This window comes from Girardinichthys multiradiatus, chromosome 10 (assembly GCF_021462225.1).
Source record: "Girardinichthys multiradiatus isolate DD_20200921_A chromosome 10, DD_fGirMul_XY1, whole genome shotgun sequence".
In the NCBI taxonomy this organism is placed as follows: domain Eukaryota; kingdom Metazoa; phylum Chordata; class Actinopteri; order Cyprinodontiformes; family Goodeidae; genus Girardinichthys; species Girardinichthys multiradiatus.
The window spans coordinates 20,861,198-20,886,644 of record NC_061803.1 but is presented as its reverse complement, the minus strand read 5'-3'; the positions used below and the strand labels follow the sequence as shown (position 1 = coordinate 20,886,644).

Sequence of the window (25,447 nt, the reverse complement as noted above, 5' to 3'; positions counted from 1 at the left end):
TGCCATTAACTTTGTGTACTTTTTCCTTAACATGAAAGGTACTTCTGGACCAGTTGCTTTTGTGTTTTGTTTTGTTTTGAGCCTGTTCTACTGGTTGATACAGTCAGCTGGTCTTCTTTTGACAAACAAGTTTTTACCTGCCATTATGAACTGAATTTAATTGCACTTAATTATGAGAAGGATTGGTTTGAAATTTATGTTAATGATTATACCAATATAGTTATATATTTTGTATAGAACTTGAATCAATAATGTGCCTCTACATGGCATTTATTGTGAATTGGTGCAATATAAATAACGTTAATTGAACTGAACTTTGTGTTAGAGTTCCAAGAAGAAGGTCAGTCTTGAAAAAAAGCTATAGGAAGTTCTATTTGCAGTTTACATCCAAGCCATTGGACCCAGCAAAGATGCTAAAGAAGGTGGGATCAAAATTAAACTTTTCATCATACATGCAAAATGCTCTATTTGGAGGATAACTAGGAATGCACATAACACATGATCCCCATGTTGATACATGGTAGTCAGCATCATGCAGTGGGGATGATTTTCTTTAACAAGCAGAGGGATGCTGGTCAGAGTTGATGGGATGGTGGATGGAGCTACAGGTCAATCCTGAAAGAAAACATTTTAGAAGCTGCAAAAGACTTGAAACAGTCTAGATGTGCAAAGCTGGTAGACGAATCCCAAAAGACTGGCTGTTGCAACTACAGTGCAAGGTGGTTCTGCAAAGTACGGACTCAGAAAGTTTAAATACAAATGCTGAATTCAGATTTTTCAGATTTTAATATTTAGAAAAATATTAAACAGCATGTATAATTTACTTCCATGTCACAATCACGCACTTCGTCTAGATTTGTCACATTAAATATCTCTAATACACATATAAGTTTGTTGTGAGAAATGAGAAAACAATTCTACAGGTATCGTGAACATTTACGGGGTACAGGATTTCGAAAGAAACATCACAAGACACCCCGCCATTCTGGAGTCTGCATGGACTACGGGAATGTTCAGAAAACAATTGATTGGATCAGAGCACCACTGTGGATGACCTCAGGATTCCCAAAGGGCACAACCCAATCACAGCAGGCGCTGACTGTGACAGATTAATGCCCCACCTTAACGCAAAAATTCAAGTCAGATTAGTCACAGCAAATGTATGCCACCTTCATAAGGGCCCCACCTTTATAGTTTCTGATGTAAACTGTCCTTTGTTATATCAGGGTATCAGAGCTAAACACTGTAACATGAGGCTCAGCTGTTTTGCCTCTATAGCAGCTGTAATGAAACATGATGAGCCCATAACAAGCCGGAAACCATTTCTGTTGTTGGCATGATCGACACAGACACACAACAAACAATTCTTATGTTTCATCAGGTATGTCTGCCTCAAGGTACTTCAGTTAAGAAAACTTTTAAAACCTTTCAAACAGCAATATATGAGAAGAAAATTACATTCAGTCTACAAGTAGCTGCTGCCATGCAGAGAACTTATCAATCTCCAGTCATGTTCCTGTCATGGGTTTACCCAAGCATCGCAGCCACATTATCTCATCTGCCCGTCGATGCCACCAACATCAGAGAGTTCAAGTACTGCTGACTTCACTCTGTCTGATGGCTTGCTGACTAAGAACCTAAATTACAATGTCTGCTAGTTTGGTTACTACTCAATAGTCTCTCAATTGTGGGAAGGAGTGTCACAACAAAACTAGCCAGTTGCAGTCTCATGCAAAAAGTTTGAACTTTACCTATATTTATCTTTTGTTTTCTTCTTTTTCTTCTCATGTTGGGGTTTACCCCAGTGGATGAGAGGGTCGTATCCCTGCGCCTTCGGGTTGGAGATAGGCCTTTGACTGTTGTCTCGGCCTACGGGCCGAGCGGTAGTGCGGAGTACCCGGCCTTCTTGGTGTCCCTGTCGGGGGTGCTGGATAGTGCCCCTCCCGGGGACTCCATCATTCTGCTGGAGGACTTCAACGCTCACGTGGGAAATGACAGTGACACCTGGAGAGACGTGATCAGGAGGAATGGCCTCCCCAATCTGAATCCGAGAGGTGTTTTGTTACTGGACTTCTGTGCTAGTCACGGATTGTCCATAATGAACACCATGTTCAAACATAAGGGTGTCCATCAGTGCACTTGGCACCAGGACACCCTAGGCAGGAGGTCGATGATCGACTTTGTTGTCGTGTCATCAGACCTTCGGCTGCATGTTTTGGACACTCGGTTAAAGAGAGGGGCTGAGCTGTCCACTGATCACCACCTGGTGGTGAGTTGGATCCGCTGGAGGAGGAGAAAGCCGGACAGACTTGGCAGGCCCAAGCGCATAGTGAGGGTCTGCTGGGAACCCCTGGCGGAGCCCTCGGCCAGGGATGTATTCAACTCCCACCTCCGGGAGAGCTTTGACCAGATCCCGGGGGATGTTGGAGACATAGAGTCCGAGTGGACCATGTTCTCCGCATCTATTGTCGATGCTGCTGCCCGTAGCTGCGGCCGTAAGGTCTGCGGTGCCTGTCGCAGCGGCAATCCCCGAACCCGGTGGTGGACACCGGCAGTAAGGGATGCTGTCAAGCTGAAGAAGGAGTCCTATCGGCTGTGGTTGGCTTGTGGGACTCCTGAGGCGTCTGACGGGTACCGTGAGGCCAAGTGTGCTGCAGCCCGGGCTGTGGCAGAGGCAAAAACTCGGGCCTGGGAGGAGTTCGGTGAGGCCATGGAGAAGGACTACTGGTTGGCCTTGAAGCGATTCTGGCCGTCCGGTGCCTCAGGAGGGGGAAGCAGTGCTTTGCCAACACTGTTTATAGTGGGGGTGGGAGACTGCTGACCTCGACTGAGGACATTATCGGGAGTGGAAGGAGTACTTCGAGGATCTCCTCAATCCTGCCATCACGCATTCCGTGGTGGAAACAGAGGCTGGGGACTCTTTCATCACCCAAGCTGAAGTCACCGAGGTGGTTAAAAAGCTCCGCGGTGGCAAGGCTTCGGGGGTGGATGAGATCTGCCCTGAGTATCTCAAATCTCTGGTTGTTGTTGGGCTGTCATGGTTGACACGCCTCTTCAACATTGCATGTTGGTCGGGGACAGTGCCTCTGGACTGGCAGACTGGGGTGGTGGTCCCCGTTCATAAGAAGGGGGACCAGAGGGTGTGTTCCAACTACAGGGGGATCACACTCCTCAGCCTTCCTGGTAAGGCCTACACCAGGGTATTGGAGAGGAGAGTCCAGCCGATAGTCGAACCTTGGCTTCAGGAGGAGCAGTGTGGTTTTCGTCCCGGCCGTGGAACACTGGACCAGCTCTATACCCTCTACAGGGTACTCGAGGGTTCATGGGAGTTTGTCCAACCGGTTCACATGTGTTTTGTGGACCTGGAGAAGGCATTTGACTGTGTCCCTCGTGATGCCCTGTGGGGAGTGCTCCAGGAGTATGAAATTGGGGGCCCTTTATTAGGGGCCTTCCGGTCCCTGTACGAGCGGAGCAGGAGTTTGGTCCGCATTGCCGGCACTAAGTCGGACCTGTTCCCGGTGCATGTCGGACTCCGGCAGGGCTGCCCTTTGTCACCGGTCCTGTTCATAACTTTTATGGACAGGATTTCTAGATGCTGCCATGGGCCGGAGGGGTCTGGTTTGGGGACCAGTGGATTTCGTCTCTTCTTTTTGCAGATGACGTGGTCCTGCTGACCCCCTCTAGCCAAGACCTACAGCACGCACTGGGGCGGTTCGCAGCTGAGTGTGAAGCGGCTGGGATGAAGATCAGCTCCTCCAAGTCCGAGGCCATGGTACTCGACCGGAAAAGGGTGGCTTGTCCTCTTCAGGTTGGAGGGGAGTTTAAGTATCTTGGGGTCTTGTTCACGAGTGAGGGAAAAATGGAGCGAGAGATCGACAGACGGATCGGTGCGGCTGCCGCAATAATGGGGGCACTGTGCCGGTCCGTTGTGGTGAAGAGAGAGCTGAGCCGAAAAGCAATGCTCTCAATTTACTGGTCAGTCTACGTTCCTACCCTCACCTATGGCCATGAACTTTGGGTCCTGACCGAAAGAACGAGATCCCGGATACAAGCAGCTGAAATGAGCTTCCTCCGTAGGGTGGCCGGGCACTCTGTTAGAGATAGGGTGAGGAGCTCGGCCATCCGGGAGGGCCTTGGAGTAGAGCCGCTGCTCCTCCACATCGAGAGGAGCCAGTTGAGGTGGCTCCGGCATCTATACCGGATGCCTCCTGGACGCCTTCCTCGAGAGGTGTTTCAGGCACGTCCCACCGGGAGGAGGCCCAGGGGACGGCCCAGGACACGCTGGAGGGACTATGTCTCTCGGCTGGCCTGGGAACGCCTTGGGCTCCACCCGGAGGAGCTGGAGGAGGTGTCTGGGGAGAGGGACGTCTGGGCGTCTCTGCTGAGTCTGCTGCCCCCGTGACCCGGTCCCGGATAAGTGGAAGACAACGAGTACGAGTATTTTTAGTGTCATTCCTTACAGATATTTCATTAAACCATTATGGAGGGCCTAAAGAACTACATGTAACTCCATCGTTGCAGGTCACAGACCCTTATCTGGTTTATGTTTTAAAAACTAGCAATAAGATCTACGAAAAGGGAAAGGGGAAATTAATCCAAAGTATCTAAACCATCTAGAACTTTTGCCAACACCAGAACTAGGATCTTTATGGACATGCTGTTTGCACACTCCCATCTTTTTCCATAGAAGATGGATATCTTGGTTATTTCACCAGTCTGAATCACAGAACCCGGCTAGCTATAACATCAACATTGGATAAAAACAACTGAGATTATTGTCTGTATTGTGATAGCAATATCAGTTAGCCCACATAACTGACTTGCTTCTCCTTGCTTTCCAACATTATAATGTTCCTACTATTGTCTGTGAGCTATAGCTCCCTGGTCACTAAAATCCATACTACAAATCTACATTCTATATTACATATAAATTACTTGTCACTTGTTACAATCAGTAGAACTACACATTTGTCAGGTTTTTACTGGGTTTTTATTTTTGGTGTACATAGTTTTTTTTTGTGTAATAATAACTCTTCTTTTGTCCTCCACTTGTTCACTTTCCTCACTTTGTAAGCACACACTATTGTACTATGCCATCAGGTTCCTCATAAAAAGGCAGTCAAAATCTAAAGAAAAACTATGAAAGACTTTCAGAAAGGCTCTAGAATTGCTAATTGCGACACCTTTCGGAGATTACAAGAAAGTCTGTTTACTTAGAATGAGAATATGAAGCAGCAAGGGATTCACATTAAAGTAAGACATAAATAAATGGAGTATGTATGTACCCAGTCTTCCTGCTCGTGACAACCAAACCTCTTGCCCACCACATTGGCTCAGTCAGTGAATTGAATATTTCTGATAGAATCAATTTACCAACCCCATGAGACTTTGTGGTGGATGTGTTAAACTACAAGCTGTGGACCTACCAGCCCATTTGTCTTCATTTGCAAGGGATGTGCCTCACTTGATCCATAAGCACAGATGAGATGAAAGGGATATATTTTTGGCTGGGTGCTAATGAGTGTCTTACCCCCTAAGGGTTTATGAGTTGCATTGTGCAAACAGACACACACACAGACTCATGCAGTTAGACTGCATGTGTGCCGTGCTGATCCCGCCTGCTCCACCTCACTTCTCAGAAGCCACGAGCAACATGTCTTGACTGAAGGAAGGAGCAGCAGGCACAGAGACCTCCGGAGAGGCTGAGTGCTGAGGAAATCTGCTGCAGGGGGAAGAGATGAGCAGCACAGAGGCAGTAAACGGGAGGACTCGGGATGTGCACGCCCTGACTTGTTTGGATGGGGCCTCCATTGCCCTTGGGGGGGTTACTGCTCAGCTGGGATTTTTCTCAGTCTCAACAACTGGGCTGGTGTGAAAGAATGATGGAACACTGCAGAACCACCAACAAGGAGGTCTACATGCAAAGGAAACAAATGGATTCCAGCACACAGCTTGCTGAAGAGCTAAATATCATGCTATGTCATGCTATATCACAAAATGTCAACAGAAAACATGGACAGACACCCTTTCAAGCCATTTGCTCCAATATAAAAGGAGCTGTTCAGGATTCTGAATCTCTAATGTATTCAATTCAATTCAAAAATACTTTATTCATCCCAAAGGGAAATTAGATGTTGTTATAGCTCTTATTATGCAGGTTTCTTCAAAGAGCCGCTGTAGATGCTGATGGCTGTGGGCAGGAAGGATCTTCTGTAGCAGTTCTGAAGAAGCCTCTGACTGAAGACACTCTGTTGTTGTACAACAGTCTCATAAAGATGCTCAGGCTTCTCCATAATATTCTTCATTTTTTGAAGAATCCTTCTTTGTACAATGATCTCCAGAGGTTCCAGAGGAGTCCCCAGAACAGAGCCAGCCTTTTTTATCAGCTCGTTGAGCTTTTTTAAGTCCCTGGCTCTGATGCTGCTACCCCAGCAGATGATGGTAGAAGAGATAACACTTTCCACAACAGATTTATAGAAGATATGCAACATCGTGCTGCAAACAACGCAGGTCCTGAGCTTCCTCAAGAAGTACAGTCTGCTCTGTCCCTTCTTATCAACGGTTTCACAGTTGCATCTCCACTCCAGTCTGTTGTCCAGGTGAACACCAAAATATTTATGTTCCTCCAACAGCTCCACTTCTTCTCCCATGATAGAAATAGTGTCTGGCCTATTCCTGTTTCTCTTAAAATCAGCTATCATCTCCTTTATTTTTATTTTATTCAAGTTCAAGATGAGATTATTATTTTCATTTCATTTATGAGCAGACACAATATGAATCAAAGTGATTTGGTACAGTTATATGTAACTATGCATGTTTTATGAAATATGCATTACAAAAGTTAGTGTTCACTTGTTTTTTCTGTTTTCTTTGATAAGGAGCTGTCTAGAGGGGTAATCGCCAATTTATAGCTTTGAAGTGTAGGTTGCTTTTTTTTCAGGAACAAAAAGGAACCAACTGGCACAAGACATTTGGTACTGACCATGTGTAAATGCATACCTGTCTTGACAACCAACAATTTAAGTGAATTTTTCTATAACCTACTCTAAGTATTTTAATTAATCTAATTTGTGGAAATCTGGTTATATGACTCCAACAAATAGCATTTACTGACAGGAAATTACTTAGAGTTCTGTTGCTTTGATCAAGGGTTACAGTCATGTTTCATAAAAATATCAACTTGCCCACTTAGAAACCAGAACCAAAACAAATGGAAAAATAGGCTTTGATTCAAAGTCTACTGAAAAAGAAAATAACTTCTGTATGTTATTTTAGCATTTCATGACTTTATCTTTCCAATATTTATCTAAAAAAAAAGTTAACTACTAAGAAAAAGACAGATACACAATAGGTATCAAATACAAGCAGGAAATGGATGAAATGCCAATGCACAAGTACATAATGGACGTGTGAAGGGGTGGCTCAACCCAGATCTCTTCCAGCCCAGGTTAAATGTAGACCTCATTTAGACATGAGTTAATGTTAAATCCATACATAATCTTAAATTAGATAAATATATATACTTTGTCTAGGTTTTTAGACCAAGCAAAAATGCGTGGTCTGAAAAGTGGTCTATGCTTAGGCTTGGAATAAAAAATTCACAACATCCTTAAACAAGTCAGGAAATCATGCAGAAATGCCTGGAAGCATGAACTGAAACTCAAATGTGCAGAAAGAAATCTGCATATTTGTTTATTTAAGAGCGAGAAACTGAGCTCACGGCAACACAGTGATGATACACTGCCAAAATTTGTAATTTGAGGTCAAATACGTCAGGCTTGCCATCGATATATTGTGAAGTTGACTTTTAAATGTATTCTGAAGCTGATTTGCTGTTGATTGAAATCTTATTGTAATGTGATTTTATGTCCCAGATACAAAATATTTAAAACTAAATGTGTATTTATGTATAGACAGAGCTATTAAGTTTGGCTTTCAAAGACCATTGCCATTTGTGACAACACGATCAGGGCAGGGAAGGAAAACACCAGTCATGGTGCTAGTCAATTAATAAACTTTTTTACGAATACAAATATCCTCATAGGTGTACAGGTTTGTATCGAACTTACCTCCAAAAGTATGCATCTTTGTGAATGTGTACAGATGTGTTTGGCTAACCATATTAATTTCAATATATGAGATTTTGTTTCAACAAAAAGGTATTTTGTATTTTCTGCATCAAAATTTAGTAATAAAGTCACATTCGGTAACCAGCATTGAAATGAACTTGAAGTTATCTTCATGTTTTAGAAATAATATTTTTTCCATTACTTTTGTTTACTTACATATAGCACTGTGCAAAATATTAAAACCAAAAGATTTAAGAGACTCATTTATGTACTTTCACACATTGTTTTCAAAGCAGCCAGACATTTTTGAAAACCTGTAAACAGGTCTTTATTAATAATTTACCAGTCTTTATTAGTGTCTTTTAATGTTTTTTCTTTGGACTTTTGGCTGCTTTTTCATTTTCATTTTCATTGTTTATTGAGCCACTTTGACCCTTACATTTGTAAGACATAAAAAAAGCTCGGAAACTCAGAGAATAAACATATTGTCAGCAATCATCAGAACTAGAAACTCAGTTTGCTCCTATTCTTTTGGATGAGTTTTCCAGTTGTTTCAGTGTTAAGCTAAACTCATTGTCAGTATTAATTATTGAAAACAGGTAATCATAATGTCTGTCTAAATCCAATATCTATAGATTAAAGCTTTTAGAAAAAAAACACAACTATCTTGAGGTCTAAGTTAACTTGTATTGACATGGTTTTCTTTAATTTGACATATTAAAAAAAAAATTACAAGCAAAGGGAAAGGAAAAATTAGCCCAATTCTCATACTCATAGGAATGCAATGAAACTTAGTGTTTTCTCATTTTTAGTTTTCATTACTTCAGTTTTTTTGAGCTGCTCAACAACAAAGTGAAGCACAGCTAATGCTATTATTGATAGTTTTGCATACATTGTACTTTAACAATCGTGGAAATAAAGATTCCAAGATTGGAAGATTCCAAGAACTACAATTTATTTTAGACAAAGAATATTTTATATTTGCAATATCTGTTAATAGGAATTTCATCCAGAAGCAGGTTCACATCTGTGCAATGCGTTTGCCGTCTGAAATGGATGGAGCGGATCTGGTGCCAGCTGGGAGGGACTGTTGTGTCAGGACCGAGCCACTGTGAGTGCTTTGACAAAAGGAAGGCCCCACTGGCAAAACCCATTGCTCACTGAGTCAAGTGTGTTCAGCAAGATATGTGGGTTTTAAAAGTCTCTAAACGTTTCTAATAGCACCAGAAAAAGTCACAAGATTTGTCTGAAATCTGAAGTGACTAAATATAGCTACAAAGTTGCTACGATGGCAACAGTGATTGGCTTCTTAAAGGCAAATGCCTACACAATAAAATTCAATTCAAATTCAATTCAAAAAAACTTCATTAATCCCAAAGGGAAATTAAGTATTGCTGTAGCTCATATTATACAGGTTTCTTCAAAGGGCCGTTGTAGACTGTTCATAATTCAGAAATGTTCCAGCAGAGGGCAGAGAAATGCACCACCACACACTTTCGGGGGATCGTAGGATACTGAGCATGACCGACTTAAGTTTTTCACCATGTGTCGTTTGCTACTTAGCTTGCCTTTAATGCTACTCCTTGATGGCCTTTGTGAGCACTTTGAGAGGATTCAGCCTGTACAAGCTGGCATCAGATTTGATGAAATGCCGTATAATTTCATTGTGTTTGCCCACAGCAATTATTGATGATGGACGCCAGTTGCTCTGAGCTATGTCTGAATAAGTTAACTTAGTTTTTTAAAAAGTTATTAATAATGTTGGCTTATTCTGGGTTTGTGCCTGAAGGCCCAAGTCCCAAGTGTGTTCCTCTGTGAGAAGACTTTTGCAGCAGCACACTGCAAAAACATTGTTTGCATTAAACTCGGATCCACCTCCGGTTTACCTCTATATGTCGACAACGCAACACAGCTTTGTAAGATTTGCCTGGAGGAAATCATGAGGCGCAGAAGGCACCGTGCACTGGAAACACTGCCATCAAAGGCGCATATAGAAATCCCATATCAGAATCCATGAAAGTGAGGAAAAACACATTTGAAGGAGAGTAAGTGGGACAAGCAAAGTTGCCTGCTTTCCTCTGCCTGAGAGTAGAGTTTTTTCTGGTGGAGGCTGGAATTTGTCCATGTTTTGTTGCTCATTTTTGACACCCTTGATTGATAGTCCAACTGCTGCTGATTTATCAGATTAGAAATTACAGAACCTCAGAAAAGGGTTTTCCACTCTGTTGTTTCTTTTCTTTACTGCTCTCTGTCGATGTTTGCATAGAAGTTGGGACAAATCATTCGCCATACACACCATAGGTTTTATCTGTAAGCAGTAAAGCTGATCAGATTGTAAAACTTGTATACGACTCACTCAGTAAGAGAATGAGAGCAGCAGCAGGTCTGCAAGCCATTAATACATTTATATCACAATTAAACATAATGCCATTGGACAAACAGACCCTCAGATTGTGACTGAGCAACAGTCTTCTGGAATTTTGTGAATTAGTCACAGGTCAAAGAGCAGATTGATACGATGAAGCAGTTTGTTGGCGCTGCTGCATGAGTCGTCAGCAGCATCTGATGCAACATAACTCATAATGGATTATTTGGAATACTAAATGGCACGCCTGGAATTTCTTTGTGAAAATGTCTAACAACACAACATATCTGTAAATTAATAAAAAAAAACTTATTGCTGTTTACTTTCTCATGGGTGGTTTGTCAAAAAAATGTCATGTAAAACTACATTCTTTGGAAAGATATTAGCAGAAGACAGTATGCCATTTCTCACAAATTTTGCAGAGGTGACAGCCCATATTGGCAATGAAACCCAGCTCTAAAAAATGATCTGCTGTCTTTCTGGAATTAACTATCATGCATGTTTTAGATTTTGCCGCTATCTTTTCCAAGTTGCTCAATTTAGCCTGATTTAACAGAATTACTAGAAATGCTACAGATATATTTGGATAAATGTTTTACCCCAGGTTAGGCATGCCCCAACTAAAAGGTGATACATTTAATATTGATTTGGATACAGGCCTGAATCAGCCTGTTTTTGGATTATTCACATTGGGTGGGGGTGTGTAATCTTAGACTGTTCTTCTTTGAAAATATAAAAAATCTATTTCATATAGAGAAATTTGTGCAGAGCTTATGTTCTTTCTTTAGGATCATAATTTAATGTGTATATATATATATATATATATATATATATATATATATATATATATATATATATATATATTTAAGCTTCATGGTGAATTATCCTGGTGTAGGTAGCCATGAAAGATGAATACTCTGTGGCCATAAAAGGATGGACAATGTCAGCATCAACATTCCGGTAGGCTGTACGGTTCAAATGATGCTCAAGGGGCATCATGTACTAAGGCTCCCTTAGTGTACCAAGAAAATAATGTCAACACTGTTCCCCCACCACCAATGAATTTAACTGTTAATACAAGCCAGGACTGATCCATGTGTTCATGTTGTTTATGCCAAATTCTGACGCTATCAGCTGAGTGTTGCAACTGAAATTGAGGCTCTTGGAGACCATGTAGCATTTTTCCAATCTGTTATCTTCAGCGGCAGTTTTGGGATAGACTGTGTGAACTTTAGCCTCCATTTCTTGTTCTTATCTGACAAGAGTGGCACTCAGTAGGGTCCTCTGCTGCTGTGGTGCAAGTGGTTATTTAAGCTTCTGTTGCTTTTCTATCATCTTGAATCAGTCTGCCCATTCTCCTCTGACCTCTGACATCAAGGCAGTATTTTTATTGACACAACTGCTACTCACTGAATATTTTCTCATTTTTGGATGTTTCATAGTAAATTTGGGAAATGGTTAGGCAAAAACTCCCTTTCGATCAGCAGTTAATTAAATATTTAGACCTGGCACCAACCAGCATATTATTTTCAAAGTAACTTAAATCTCCTTTCTTCTCTATTCTGATACTCAAGTTTGAAGGCCAGCAAGTTGTCTTCATCATATGTAGATGCCTAAATAGATTGCTGGTTGGCGGATTCAAGGTTGGAATTAACAAGCAATTAAACAGAGGTAACTGATAAAGTGATTGATGACTGTATGTCCTAATCAAAATGTAATTATTTTCACCTGCACTGACTTTTCTTCTGGTTAGTGACCCGAGGGTTTTACCTGATCATTAGTGTGGTCTGGACATTCTTGTCACTGACCGGCATGTCGGAGAAAAATGCATTCTGCTGATCATTAACCTTTGTAACATCCCATACAGGTGAGATCAGCCAGGTAATGAAGACTTTATATGACGTGTGTGTGTGTGTCTTCATGCTTGTCCTCTAATGATGTCTTAGCCCCTAGCCCTTGTAGTTTTCCCTTTGAGGAGCTGTCTGCCCTGTGTTTTACTGCAGCTAATGGCTGTGTACCAGGGGACTTTGTCATTTCCTTCAGAAGCATGATGCTTGTCCTTTGATGGTTGGTGAAGATTGTGACTCACCTTCACTGCTTTGAAATACCAGAAGCCTTTGAAGCTCTCACAAACTCCAGTTTGACCGAGAAATGTGTCATGTGCTTCATGTTTTGGATAAATACATACAATAAACTCAAATTAACTGACAAAAAAGATTTTTTTTGTGAGTTGTATTGTTGAGTCTGTTTCTGTTTTATTTTTGTCTTTGGACAGGATTAAGCAACACTTTATTTCTAGAGAATCATTTTGAACACATTCTCCTTACCTTTATATCAAAAATGTACTGTGAAAGCTTCTAGGTAACCTTTGTTTGGATAATCTGCCTGTTTACAAAATAAAAAAAAATTTTAATCCTGCTCGGGTGCTATGTTTTTGGATAATTTATGGGATTTTTACACTCCCTTTTACAAATACAAGTTTGTAGCATAGTTATCATATTTGGCAAAACACTGTTATACTCTCTTGGAACATCAAAAATATTGCTAATAAACCAGCAACAATAAATTCTGATGTTGGCTTTTTGATGAAATATTTAAGAGTTTTTTGATTCAGAAATTCACAACACCTTGTAGTGCATGGAAGTTATAGTATGCTAAAATTAGCCTTAGTACAAGATTAGCATTAACAAATTCATTAGCTGAGGCCATAGGGCATTGGTGTAGTGCGCAATGTTTGTACGCGTACTATTAATACACCGTATGACACATCTCAAAAGGTCTGTACTAGGGGAATAACTGTGCTGGGGCTTTTTCAACAAATCTAAAATAACATTAGCCAGCACTGCAAGTTATTCATAATATGCTAACATCAGCATTAGTGTAATGTTAGCATTAGTAAACCCCTTTTTCTCAGTCCAGAGTGGATTATTAATAGTGGATATTGCTCAAAGTTGACTGTTATTCACAGGTAAGCAGTATCCCCAACTTATACATATTTAATCTTGGCATATCATCACTTTTGTAAATATTTGAGAACGTAGAGATTTATCCTATTCTGCTTCTCTCAGCAGAGAACAGACATTAACTAATTTGGTAACCTGAGTCTAAAGCAATTCCAGAGCCAGTGTGCTTTGTTGTTTTTAAAATACATAAGTACACAAAAGCTAAACAATACATCAAATCACAGTCATTATTGCAGTATCAATGTATGCAGTATCACAATCACTAAGGACTGCTTGGAGGCATTATTCGTTATGTTATTTTATTACAAGGAATATGCAGTAAAGCTATGAATGTAAATAGTTTTCCACTCCTCTTGATGCAAAATGTGGTGGTAGAGGGTGATGATTAAAAACAAGAGGAGTGAGGGAAAATGTGTGCTCTTAGCAATTATAAACAATTGTTTCACAATTTTTTGTTTTCCCAATATCATTTAGCTCTAGTCAAAAATAAAACTTTTTTAGCGGGACAATAAAAATAACCTGGGTTGTTACATAGAATTCAGTTCCATTTTAATACCAATTGCATCGAGCCATTGACTTTGCTTCAATCCCTTGCTCTTGGAAAGCATGTAGTTAAAGCATTTATAAATGTATTATTTACTAATCATTACATCACATCTAACATTAAAATAATAAATTTTTCATATGAATGCTTTGCTTCTAAAAGTTGTTGCATTTTCTTTTAGGATATACTGTACATTGTCACAGTGTGCCCACCTCATAGTCATATTATGGTTAGAGTGTAATGTTAGCTTCACAGCACTGTCAGCTCATCATTTCTTTTTTTTTAACGGGTCCCGTCTGGCAGAGTAGAACTCAGAATTTTTGTCCGAGTGCCAAGAAAAAGACCAACAAATTTACTTTCACAAGTGGAGCATTAAAGCTTTTACTCTAATGCTCCGCTTGATATATTTGTCTATGAAAAACCTTATTAGTAATTGTTTTGGGATCGTTTCAAATGCAATGGACACCATAGACGGAAACAAAGGGGATAAAAGAAGAATTAAAAGTGGACAGTTGGGCCAAAAAGTTAAAAGGGAGAGAAGGAGATAGGAATATAAAAGAGAAAGAAGGATAGGGAGAATACAAGATAAAACTCTAGAAGTCTGCCTCTACAATAACAACATCACTGAAAAGTACATGATACTTATTAATACAAGATGAATTTTGTGGCACCTGCATCCAAACACCTGTGGATGTTTGTGTGAGCTTGCTTCTGTATATATTGTTTCTCCAAGGGCAATATTCAATAGCGAGCATGAGGAGCCGCAGACCTGCCCCCAAGGACCCAATGCAGACACGGAGGAGATCGGAACCACAGACATTCAAAGGCCCCCCAGAGTATGGGAGCCCTGGGAGGACCACCATCAGGACTACTGCAATTCTTGGATGATCCAGGACAGGCTGCAGCCCAAGACCCAACCTGACAGAAAAACAGGCACACACAGTCACCATTCCACCCTCATGCATACTCTAACCAGGACACAGATATTGAATACAAATGCCATGAATCCCCTCACTCTCTTATGGGCACAACCCCACAAGAGAACTCCACTTCTGAAAGGCCAATGAAGACATATCCACACAGCTTGGGCCTTGTACCACGCAGCACGCTGTGATAGCAAGGATATGGCCCTGCATGATGCCACCCCAGTTACCACACACGAGTGCAACAGAGCAGACACAACCAAGCCCCATACCCACACCAAAACCCCTGACCTCACATGAAGACGGGATCAACACACTCGCCTGGCAGTCCCTGGCAGGTGGCTCGCACCTGGGGCCGTGGGCCCCCACCATTCTCTCGCAATCACAAAACATCACCGACACTGCAATGTCAGCCCAGGTAGAACTGCCAGCAAGCTTAGCTCCACCATCAGCACCTGGCAAATGCGAATACTCCACATCCGAAAGGGACGCAACCCCCGCCCACCACACCTGCTGCAGCCACTGCATGGCACTCGCCAACCCGCTGCACCGACACATTACTCCCCATCCCTCAGACACAACAGCAAGTGGAGCAGCACACTGTGTAATGGTCTATTTCAATCATATATTAAAATTTACTGTACCAAATAGCACATTTCCACATAGATTCATGTAAGGCATTGCTTAAAGTGTCCAAGTGCTTAATGGTATGCAAAGGCTGAACTTTTTCTATATTAGTGTTCCGTCACTTTAACTAGTATTACTTTTATTAGCTTTGTCTGCTAAAAGGTACGCAATGAGGTAAACTACAGCAAATCGCAAGGACTTTGTTAAGAGATAGACAGGGGGTCATTAAAAGACGTTTAATTGTCTGGACAAAGGGGGGGGGGGGGGGGGGGGGGGGGGGGTCCATAATAACCAGGAAGATTGATTGAGCTGACTGAGCAGCCGTCTACTGCCAACCGAGATTGGTATGCATTGATATCTTTAACAATATTGGCATAGAAATTCATTTTCCATGGTGTCTTTATCTTTAGACACTTTATTTAGACACACGTTATTTTAATAGATGAAGTAACTAAAAATCATCAATAATAATCATCAATAAAAATCATTAATAAAAAAATCGTGGGTTGATAGTGATTATTGTCCACTGTTTATTATAATATACAGCCATTTAAGAGCAAAATATGTTTGCTTCAAGAAAAACCAGATGCATTTTTTATGTTATTATATCCAATTGTTTAGGGGGCATCTCTGAGCTAAAACCGGATGCAATACTGGAAGCAGGGGTGGTGCTTTGGCATCAGAAGATGTGACAGATACTGATGAGTTTGTTTATATTTACACTAGTCTTGAATGTGTTTCATAACATAATGAATGTTGCATATGGTAACAAAAATAATAATAACCCCTTCTAACAGCTCATTGAGCTAGCAACATAGGTTTTGTCATCCAATGACATCATTTTCCATATATGGAAAGGAGGAGCATTTTTACCATATGATTCAAAATGCAGTTTAAAATTCTATAAAAAAAATTGTTTTTGACACACTGTTCTTGACATACTTATCTTTGTTCAAGCTTATCAAAATTTTAGATATGTGTTCAATTGTTTTTTCTTCTGTTCATTTATATTTCACTTGTGGTTAAAATATAGCAGGCACAGGATCTTTACCGTGTGATGCACTTTAAGATGATGTATGCTGCAGTCTGACAGTCTGAAGTTTGAAATTCTTGGGTTCATAAAAAAAAAAATAATAGGAACCCCGAAATCCAGCATCTATATACAGTTAATCAGTGAATGGGTTCTTTATGTCTTTCAAGGCATAATATGCAGAGCTTGTTCTGGCTTTTGTTTTCAGTGGTCACTCAACTAAACAAGTAGCAAATTCTGCTGGTTTTACAAACTGCAGCTGGAGCAAGAGTAAGCATGGTATGACATAATTCCAGGAACTGGCTTCTGGCAAATGAAAAACTGCATCAAATCCACAGCAATGGTTGTTTTTACTCTAGAGTGAAGAGTTTTGTTGTTTATATATTTTAATAGTCATATATCTATTTAACAAATGTAATATGTATCCTGTTTATGATCTCATTGTCTCTGTGGAAATATTTGTTGTGGGGCATAGGATTGAAATTAGCCTTGAGTTAATCATAGTTAGTTTCTGATGAATAATATTGTTTTTCCCATCCTCTGGAAGACTTTTAAAAAAAATACATGAACATCCTTGATCTTTCCTGAAAAGACAGCGGACGGAGGATTTTCTCATCGTAGGTAAGTGACCTCTTTGTCAGCTTTTGGGATTGAGGACTGAAGGCTTGGAGGGGAAGGGGATGATTGTCACAGTCAGATAATGACATTCCTGACACCCAGAGATGGACTCCAGAGTCCTATTTAAGCCACTCCTGGTGATCTGGAAATGTATGTATGGTAGATTATAGTAAAAAGCAAACCCTTTACAATTAGGGCTTCTTTGAGCAAATGCAGCTATATTCAGTACCCTGTTTTTCTTAAGGTTTTGAAAGAGTTTTATTAAAGCTGAATGGTTCATTTTTAAATAAATTAATTTAATTTAATTGACTAGTAACCTAAAATAAAAACGTCTATTTATCTGTAGTCCCTTTATTGTTCATTTATGTATTTATTTATTTATTAATTTATTTTATGTCCTGTCTGGCAGAGTAGCACTCGGAATTGTTGTCTGAGTGTCAAGAAGAAGCCTCACAGATTTACTTTCACAGGTGGAGCATTACGGCTAAACACTATAATGCTTAATATATATATATATATATATATATATATATATATAACTTTATTAGAAACTGTTTTGGGATTATTTCAATTGCAATGGACACGAAAACAGAAACGAAAGGGAAAAAATAAAGAAGCAAGAAAGAGAGAGAGGTGAGGCAAAAAGGTAAAAGGCAGAGAAGGAGAAAAGAATAAAGGAAAGAAAGAAGGATGAAGAGAACACATGATAACACCCTTGAAGACTGCTTCTCCAACTGTAAAACCGCATATATAACATTATTGTTTATTTATTAAAGGTGAACATGGTTTCCACATGAGAAACCGAATGTTCTCACGAAGATGTCGCCCATGTTTCTCTCTGTCTATTTTATTTTCAGCCTTTTACTACTTTGTATTTTACATTTTTTTTTACTTTCAAAATTTTACTTGAAAGTAATCTGGGTCTTACCAAAAGCTTTAGAATTAATTTCTGTGCGATCTCTTTGATTACTGCTTAGGATTAACCAGCAGTGATGATGGCAAAAAACATTATCGTATTTAAACACACTGTTTTGTAATAGGACTTAAACCGCTGCTAATGTTTCATTGATATTATTGGAAACAATTCAGCTGAGTTAATTCTTTGTTGAAAGTGACTGTCATCATTTTTTTTCATCCGTCACTGTTGTTGCAGGAAAGACAAACTGGCTGACAGAATGGCTTAACGTAAAGCACACAAGCTTAACGAATTATCACAATATTGGCCTCCAACATATTTGTGTTTAATAAGTGTTTTTTTTATGGTTTGTTGCTTAACCTCTATTGAAGAATCTCTGCAGGATGTCTGAGTCAGATCAGAGGTGTTTGTTGTGGATTAAATGTGCCTTGAAAAGTATTTGTACCCCTTGAACAGCCACAAACTTTAGTGTGTTTTATTTTGATTATATGTGACAGATCAACAGATCTTTACAATTAATATAAAAATTAAAAAGTTTGCATTTTTATTTATTTTAACTTTACTCTGATAATCGTATAAAAAAATCTGCTAATTTAATTTAACCTACGTTGGAAATGGAGTTCACCTGTGTGTAATTTAATCTTAGTACATATCCAGATGTTCTGTGAAGGCCTCAGAGGTTTGCTAAATAACATTAGTGAACAAACAGCCAAATCCCAAGCTTTAAACAACTTCTGGTAACTCTGCAGGAGCTGCAGAAATCAACAGCTGAGGTGGAAAAAACTGTTGACAGGACAATTTCTAGCCATATAGCAGACACAGTAATGATGCTTGGGACATATGAGTTGAAACCGTTTCCTTTTTGCCCTACATGCAAAACACAATGTGTGGAGAAATACTAATAAAAGCATCTCACTCTGAAAACACCGTCCTCTGTGACAGTCCTGGAAAATAATCTGGTTGAGAATACAAAAGACATCAGGCTAGGGAGGTTCACCTTCTAACAGGACAATGACTATAAACATACAAACCAAAATGCAGTGGTTAAGCTCAAAGCATATTCAATGTTAGAATGGCCCAATCAAAGTCCAGACCCAAATTCCATTGAGAATCTGTGGCATACCTTAAAAAATGACAATCACGTGTATTTTGAGAAGAAGAATTAGCAGAACTCTCAATGGTTAAATGTGGGAAGATATGGACATACCACATTTCAGATTTTGTTTTTGCAAAAACCTTTGAAAACCATGTTGTAACATGACAAAGTTCAGGGGGTTTGAGGCAGGGGTGGAAAAGACTTGACGCTCTCACTGTAGGAGAAGGTGGATGTTCAAAGTATTTACACTGGGGGGCTGAATAAAAATGAATAAAAACACTTTGTATTTTTATTTGTGAAAAATTCGGAAAACCATGCATCCTTTTATCTCTGCTTCACTATTATGCACTACCATGTGTTGGTCGGTCTCATAAAATCCCAATAAAATCCACTGACATTTGTGAATACATGAAAAAGTGCAAGAGGTATTCACACTTTGTCAGGCACTCTAACCTCTTTTGTATCTAATAAAATTGCATTTTAGAACAAAAACGATCTACAGTGCTTCATCACCTCTCTAAAACCAGCAGATTTTCATGTTGTGCTTTTCTTGATTATATGACACCTCATCTCTGTGCATAAGTGCACATCCCTGGAGTTATTCATGCTGTTTTGTTTTCAACAGCTCATCTCGTAAAAAGGAAGGCAGCCAGGCATTTAGCAGTCAGAACTCTTCTCTCTACAACCCGTCCCACCTCAGCTTAAGGATTTATGGCCAAGTCATCGCCCCCCACTCCCATACCCCCCTAAGGAAGAAGCTGAGAAGACGCAGCTTGGGTCCTTGCTGAAACTCTGCACCCTCCTGCTTGACGCACAGTCACCTCATTTTGTCTCCTTTCAGAATCCTGCAGGGTGATGCCACTGACAGCCCCGTTTAACACCTAGTCTCCAGTCACCTGAAGCTACAGTCCCATCATACTCTTTCATCTTTACAGCCCCTCTCCCTCCTTCTCCTTACCCCCTACACGTCAAAATTGGGTACCCAAATCAAAGGTAGTCTGCATTGTTAGGGCTCAAACAGTACTCCAGTGTCATGTAAGCTCCTCAAAGAAAACAGCTGCAGGTAATTTACATGGAGAGGATTCTGAGCTCTTTGTCACTGTTGTCTTGTGGCTGTTGCTGAAGCCAGTCATGGGCATGAAGTCCTCTCTGCCATTAACGTTTCAGCCCTGTGGCCTGTATGCTTGGCAGCTGTCTGCTCTGTAAACAAAACCAGAAGAAGATGCTCGCGGTTTGGACACAGTCACAGTGGGACCACATGCTGGTCGTGCTACTGGAGCGCAGTAGTTCTGACAAGTACTGTGCGGTGGGTCAAAAGTCATAGAGCTTTGTTGTAAGTGGGCAGGTTTATATTACACAAAAGGAGATTGGGAGTTGAAAGGTCAGAGATTTGTTTTTTTTTTAAATCACTCACTCAGTCAGTCAGTCAGTTATTTTCTACCGCTTTTTCCATAGTGGTTAAATCAATTAATAAAAGAAAATCCAAAGAGGTCGGAGGAAAACCCACAAATTTCAGTTGTTAGTTGATTACTTCAACAAAGAATTAAAAATTAATTTGCAGCAAATTCTAAAGTGGGATTGGGATAGAAAAGATTTTCAAACAGCAAAAATCTAATAAATAATTAAAAACATTTTTGACTTTAGGTACAGTTTTTTTCCTCCCTCTGTGCTAATAATAAAAAAATAACTCAAGAATTTAAAGTAGTGACACACAAAGGAAAATCAAAAAGCATTGCTCCTATTTAAAAACAATAAACTGATGTCATGTGTTGTGTTCTTACAGTAAGCTGGGGAGCCCTCACAGATTTATTGAGTTAATTGAAAAAACAAAATCTACTTTAGAATAATTTAAAGGTTCCCAAAAGCAAAATTAATCATTTTTATAACATCATGCTCCTTTATGATAAATAGACCTGAGTGTGGAGGGGAAAAACTCGGCAAACCTTTTCCGTTACACTAGTGTTTGAGGTTAAGATTCTTTGGACCGGGCCGGAGAACATTTTTCCACACAGTCTACTGAAAGTTTCACCCACAGAAAATAATCATTTGACCAAATAAACTGACAGTCTGATGCCTCAAAACTGTGGATTTATTGATTTTTTATTTTACTCACCACCAGATGGGATAGCCTCCGAGCACCCGTGAGCTGGACATCCACACACACAGCAAATATCCAATCAGATACAAATCCATGAGGTAAGCCTTATCAGGTGTGTTAGTGGATCAATACACAGAACCTCCAGTGAAGAAGTTCCCAGGATGATGAGCTTTTGGAGTAGCTTAATTGTTAAATAAAAATGAAATGTGATGAAAAAAAGAAAAAACAAATCTTCCTCCTGTTTTTCCCCTCTCTTTCTTTGAGTCAGGCCAGGAAAGTGTGTCTGTCTCCAAGTAGTTAAGAGAATAAGTGTCTCTTACACTCATGCACACGCTCCTACCCGTCCTCTCTTTCCCTCCCTCTCTCTAAGGTTCTTCCCTAAGGTAGATATCTTTTCCTCTCTCTCCCGACTTTTTTCTCTCTCAGGATGCCTCATCCACAGGCCCGATATTAAAGTGGAGGATGGCGGGGTGGAGATGTAGGTGGTGTTGGGGGGGTTGTACGATGAGGTTTGGAGATGTCAGCTGGCAAGCCAATCACAGGAGATGGCCTTAGGTTACGAAAAAAAATTATTATTCGTTCCCATCTGTCAATCACACGCCACCCCCTGGTAATGTGGAAGAGAAAGGATAGACTGCAAAAAGAAAGAGGGAGGGAGGTGTAGGGAGGAACAACATGGAAAAAGGTAAAGTGGAGTTGTTGCTCAACTTGTTTTATCTGTGATCCGGGAAAAAATTCCCCCAAAAAGGGGCCGGAGGCAGGTGATGAGGTCTTGAGAGGAAGCTCGCCAGTGCCCGCTGACATACATGTTGACATTGATTTCGATTTCTAAGTTTTCTGTTTTTTAGGAGCTTGTGCCCTGACTAATCCAGATCTAAGTAAACACTGACACACACATATCCTGCTCTTAGTCAAATACACAGGGAACTTTCCAAATTGCTGTCCGCCCAGTCCGACAGAGAAGAGGGCACAAAAGGGCTCCACAATAAAGCCATAAAACAGCAGAGGTGGCTGGGCCATGCACACAGGGGCTATATGCTGCAGCGGCCCAAAGGCGACACATTTTACATCAATACTATTGTCATTCTGATGGGCTGTGAGGCGAGCAGCCGTGGGACAGAGTGGGGGTGATGTGGAGGGAGATAGAGGGTGAAGAAGGAGGGTGGGACACTTGAGATGGACTTAGCCTGAAAAGAGCATGCAGGAGATAAACCCACAAGGAAAATGATCAGGATGAATGCAAACAAGATACCCAGACGAAGATCAAAGGAAGGCAATTGTACTGATAGTAATCTGTATTGTCAAATCAGTCAGAAAGACCAACAAACAGTGCCACAACCTCCTTAAGTGTTTCACAAATTGTCACTTTACAACCACAAGCTTCAAAGTATTTATTGGGACTTTATATGATAGGCCAACACTCACATTTGAAAAATTGTGATATATAGTTTTCAAAGGTTTTTACAAATCAGTATCTGAAATGTGGCTTAGCTATATCTCTACCATATTTGCACATCTAGAGACTGAAACATTTCTGTGTTCTTTTTAAAACAGCTAAAAGCTCGATCAGATTGGATGGAGAACATTTGTTAACATAAATGTTATGTCTGTCCCCAAGTTTTCAATTAAATTTAGGCTTGGAGTTTGACTTGGCCATATAAGCACATTAACATGGTTTGATTCAAACCATTTCTTTGTCACTCTGGCTGTATTTTAAGGGGTTTTATCTTAAGGTAATTTGAACCTCTGACCCAGTCTCACAAGTCTTTTGCAGCCTCTTACATTTTCCCCCTGGAATTACCTGTATTTAGCTTCATCCATCTTTACGTCAATTGACCAGCTTCCCTCTTCCTGCTGAAGAAATTATAGTTGTCCTGTCAACAGATTCTCCCACCCGAGCAATGGATCTCTGCAGCTTGTCCAGTGTAGCCCTGGACCTCTCTGCTGCTTTCCTGAATAATGTTTAGGTTGACAGCAGTTGGTAAGTTTATGGTTGTCCCACATTCCCATTGTCAGATGAGGATTTGAACAGATCTCTGTGAGATGTTCAAAGCTATGGATATTGTTTGATAACCTAATCCTATTTTAAACTTCTCCACACCTTTCCCCCAGACCTGTCTGCTGTGTTCCTTGGTCTTCATGATGTTGTTTGTTCATACTTTTTTGATTTTTATTTGTAAGAAATGTAGATACTCGATCATATTTCTTCCACTTCACACTAATTCTGTCCCAAACATACCAATAGAAAAAAGCTTTACGAAAATTATTTAAAACCAAAAGTTCAGTGGAGAATGTTATGCTTTGACTTTTGGTAGCGACACATTACAGATTTTCTACAAATTTCACCCTAAAGGGGGAACGAAATCATAAACTCTGCATTCTTTGGAGCTCCACAGTGTATACTTTTGAACAGAAATACTGTTTGAAGTTTAAGCAGAGCACAGAAAGTGGGGCTTGATGGGACTGAATGGCAATTTGATACCATTTATGGCTTTTACACAATCACAGTTTATGTCTTTTCCTTTTTTTGGGATTTAACCTTTGAATGTTTGGCTTGAGTGTGATGATGTCATGGTCTCTAGATTTGACCCTATGAAACACTTTTTTTTAAGCCACTTCCATTCTCACTTTCCTTTCTTGTCCACACATACAATGCGTATATCAAATTATAATAATTTTTGTCCACTTTCACTGTGCAGGTCTTCCACTGTTATGGGAAAAACAGTTTTCTGTTAAATCACCACAGAGTGCAGAAAGCACACACCTAAAGTGAATCCTTTTAAATTTAGCTCTAAATTTTTGTGTCAAAGGTGGAAGTGAAGGCTCTCTTTTACCTGTGATATATCCTACATTAAACATTGCACACAACTAAACATCAAATTCTATCATTAAGGGTTCAAGGGTTTTTCAATATGTTTGTTAGTTTTGGCATAGTGACTGTTTGAGGGTCAAATTCTTGTTTCTGTGTTGGTTAGGATGTCTTCCTCCTTCTTTTCCCAGAGAAGGTGGGAATCACCATAGCAACCAGTAACTCAGCATTTTCCAGTTCTCTGGTTCTTGCATCACTCAGCATGTTCTTCTTTCCCTTGATGATCCAGCATCAGGCAAGTTTCAAATTCTCAATATAGTTAACATAAGGAATTTGATGAATGTTGGATTTTCTGACATTAGCTTCAAAAAATCTTCTCTGAAAATTGTCTAGTATGGATAAACAAGGCTTTTAATTATTTTCTTATCAAAATGCCAAACTTCTTTTTTATCAATATTTATCCAAAGTGGATGGATGGGGTGGGACTGATTTATTTAAGGATCAATCAATTGAACATCAAACCAGAGTTTCCATTTGGAGTGGGTAAAGCATATTTCTTTTGTTTATGATGACACCAAAATAACTGGTGTTAGTTATGAGCCTCTTTCACAAAACCCTTATATTTTAGAGATTTTTACTCTTTCTTTCATTAGTTAAATTTTCTACCCAATGACAGAGAAATATGTCGCATTTGGTTCCACAATCCAGAGTCTAGCTTTGGCACCGATAAATAGTTTATTTCTCAGCAACAACCTTTTAGTCATGCCAGAGGAAGTAACCTTTTTACCAGGAGTTTGGATTTGCTCATGTAGGTCATTAACAAAACAAAATCAGGGTTCTCACTGCACTGCATTTCTCCACAAAAATTCTAATTTAAATGTACTAGATAAATGCTGCAATGAAGTGGCTCAGAGAGTTTGCTCCATTAAATATTCAGTTCTTCATCAAGAAATGTTCAATATCTAACAAAATTTCCTGTGTTTTAAGTGAAAATTAACATTAAAATAAACCTTGTTTTATTCATGAAACAAGTGATATTAACAGTGTGTTGTCTATCTGAGGAAAAAGTTAGGACATTCAATCTCTTTTTAGCTAGCTGTACCCCCTTTAACAGAGAAGGCTTCAGCAAGACACTTCTTGTTGAAAATCTTGTCCTACCACTCAGATCTTTGCTGTGACATATTTGCATGTACAGGCCATTTCAAGTCACCTAACAACACATTAATTAAATCAGGTTTTGGACTTTTACTCAGCCCACGATTTGCTAATATTTTTGGGTCACTGAGCTGGAATTCCTGCTCACCTCCATGCTTCACAGATGGTATGAGGTTCTTTCCCTGGATTGGTTTCTGTCAAACACGTTCTCTGTTCTAGTGACCCAATTATTTA

At 40.0% G+C, this 25,447-nt stretch overlaps 1 protein-coding gene across 1 annotated transcript in view; it reads right to left on the bottom strand.

Annotated features, from left to right (window-relative positions):
• The window catches only part of wnt3 (wingless-type MMTV integration site family, member 3), a 44,842-nt gene extending 23,053 nt beyond the window's left edge, over window positions 1-21,789 (bottom strand). The window contains exon 1 of the mRNA XM_047376322.1: window positions 21,265-21,789. Within this exon, the coding sequence (XP_047232278.1) occupies window positions 21,265-21,344 (80 nt within the window). The 5' untranslated portion in view covers window positions 21,345-21,789. The remainder of the gene's footprint in view (window positions 1-21,264) is intronic.
• Window positions 21,790-25,447: the final 3,658 nt, after the last annotated feature.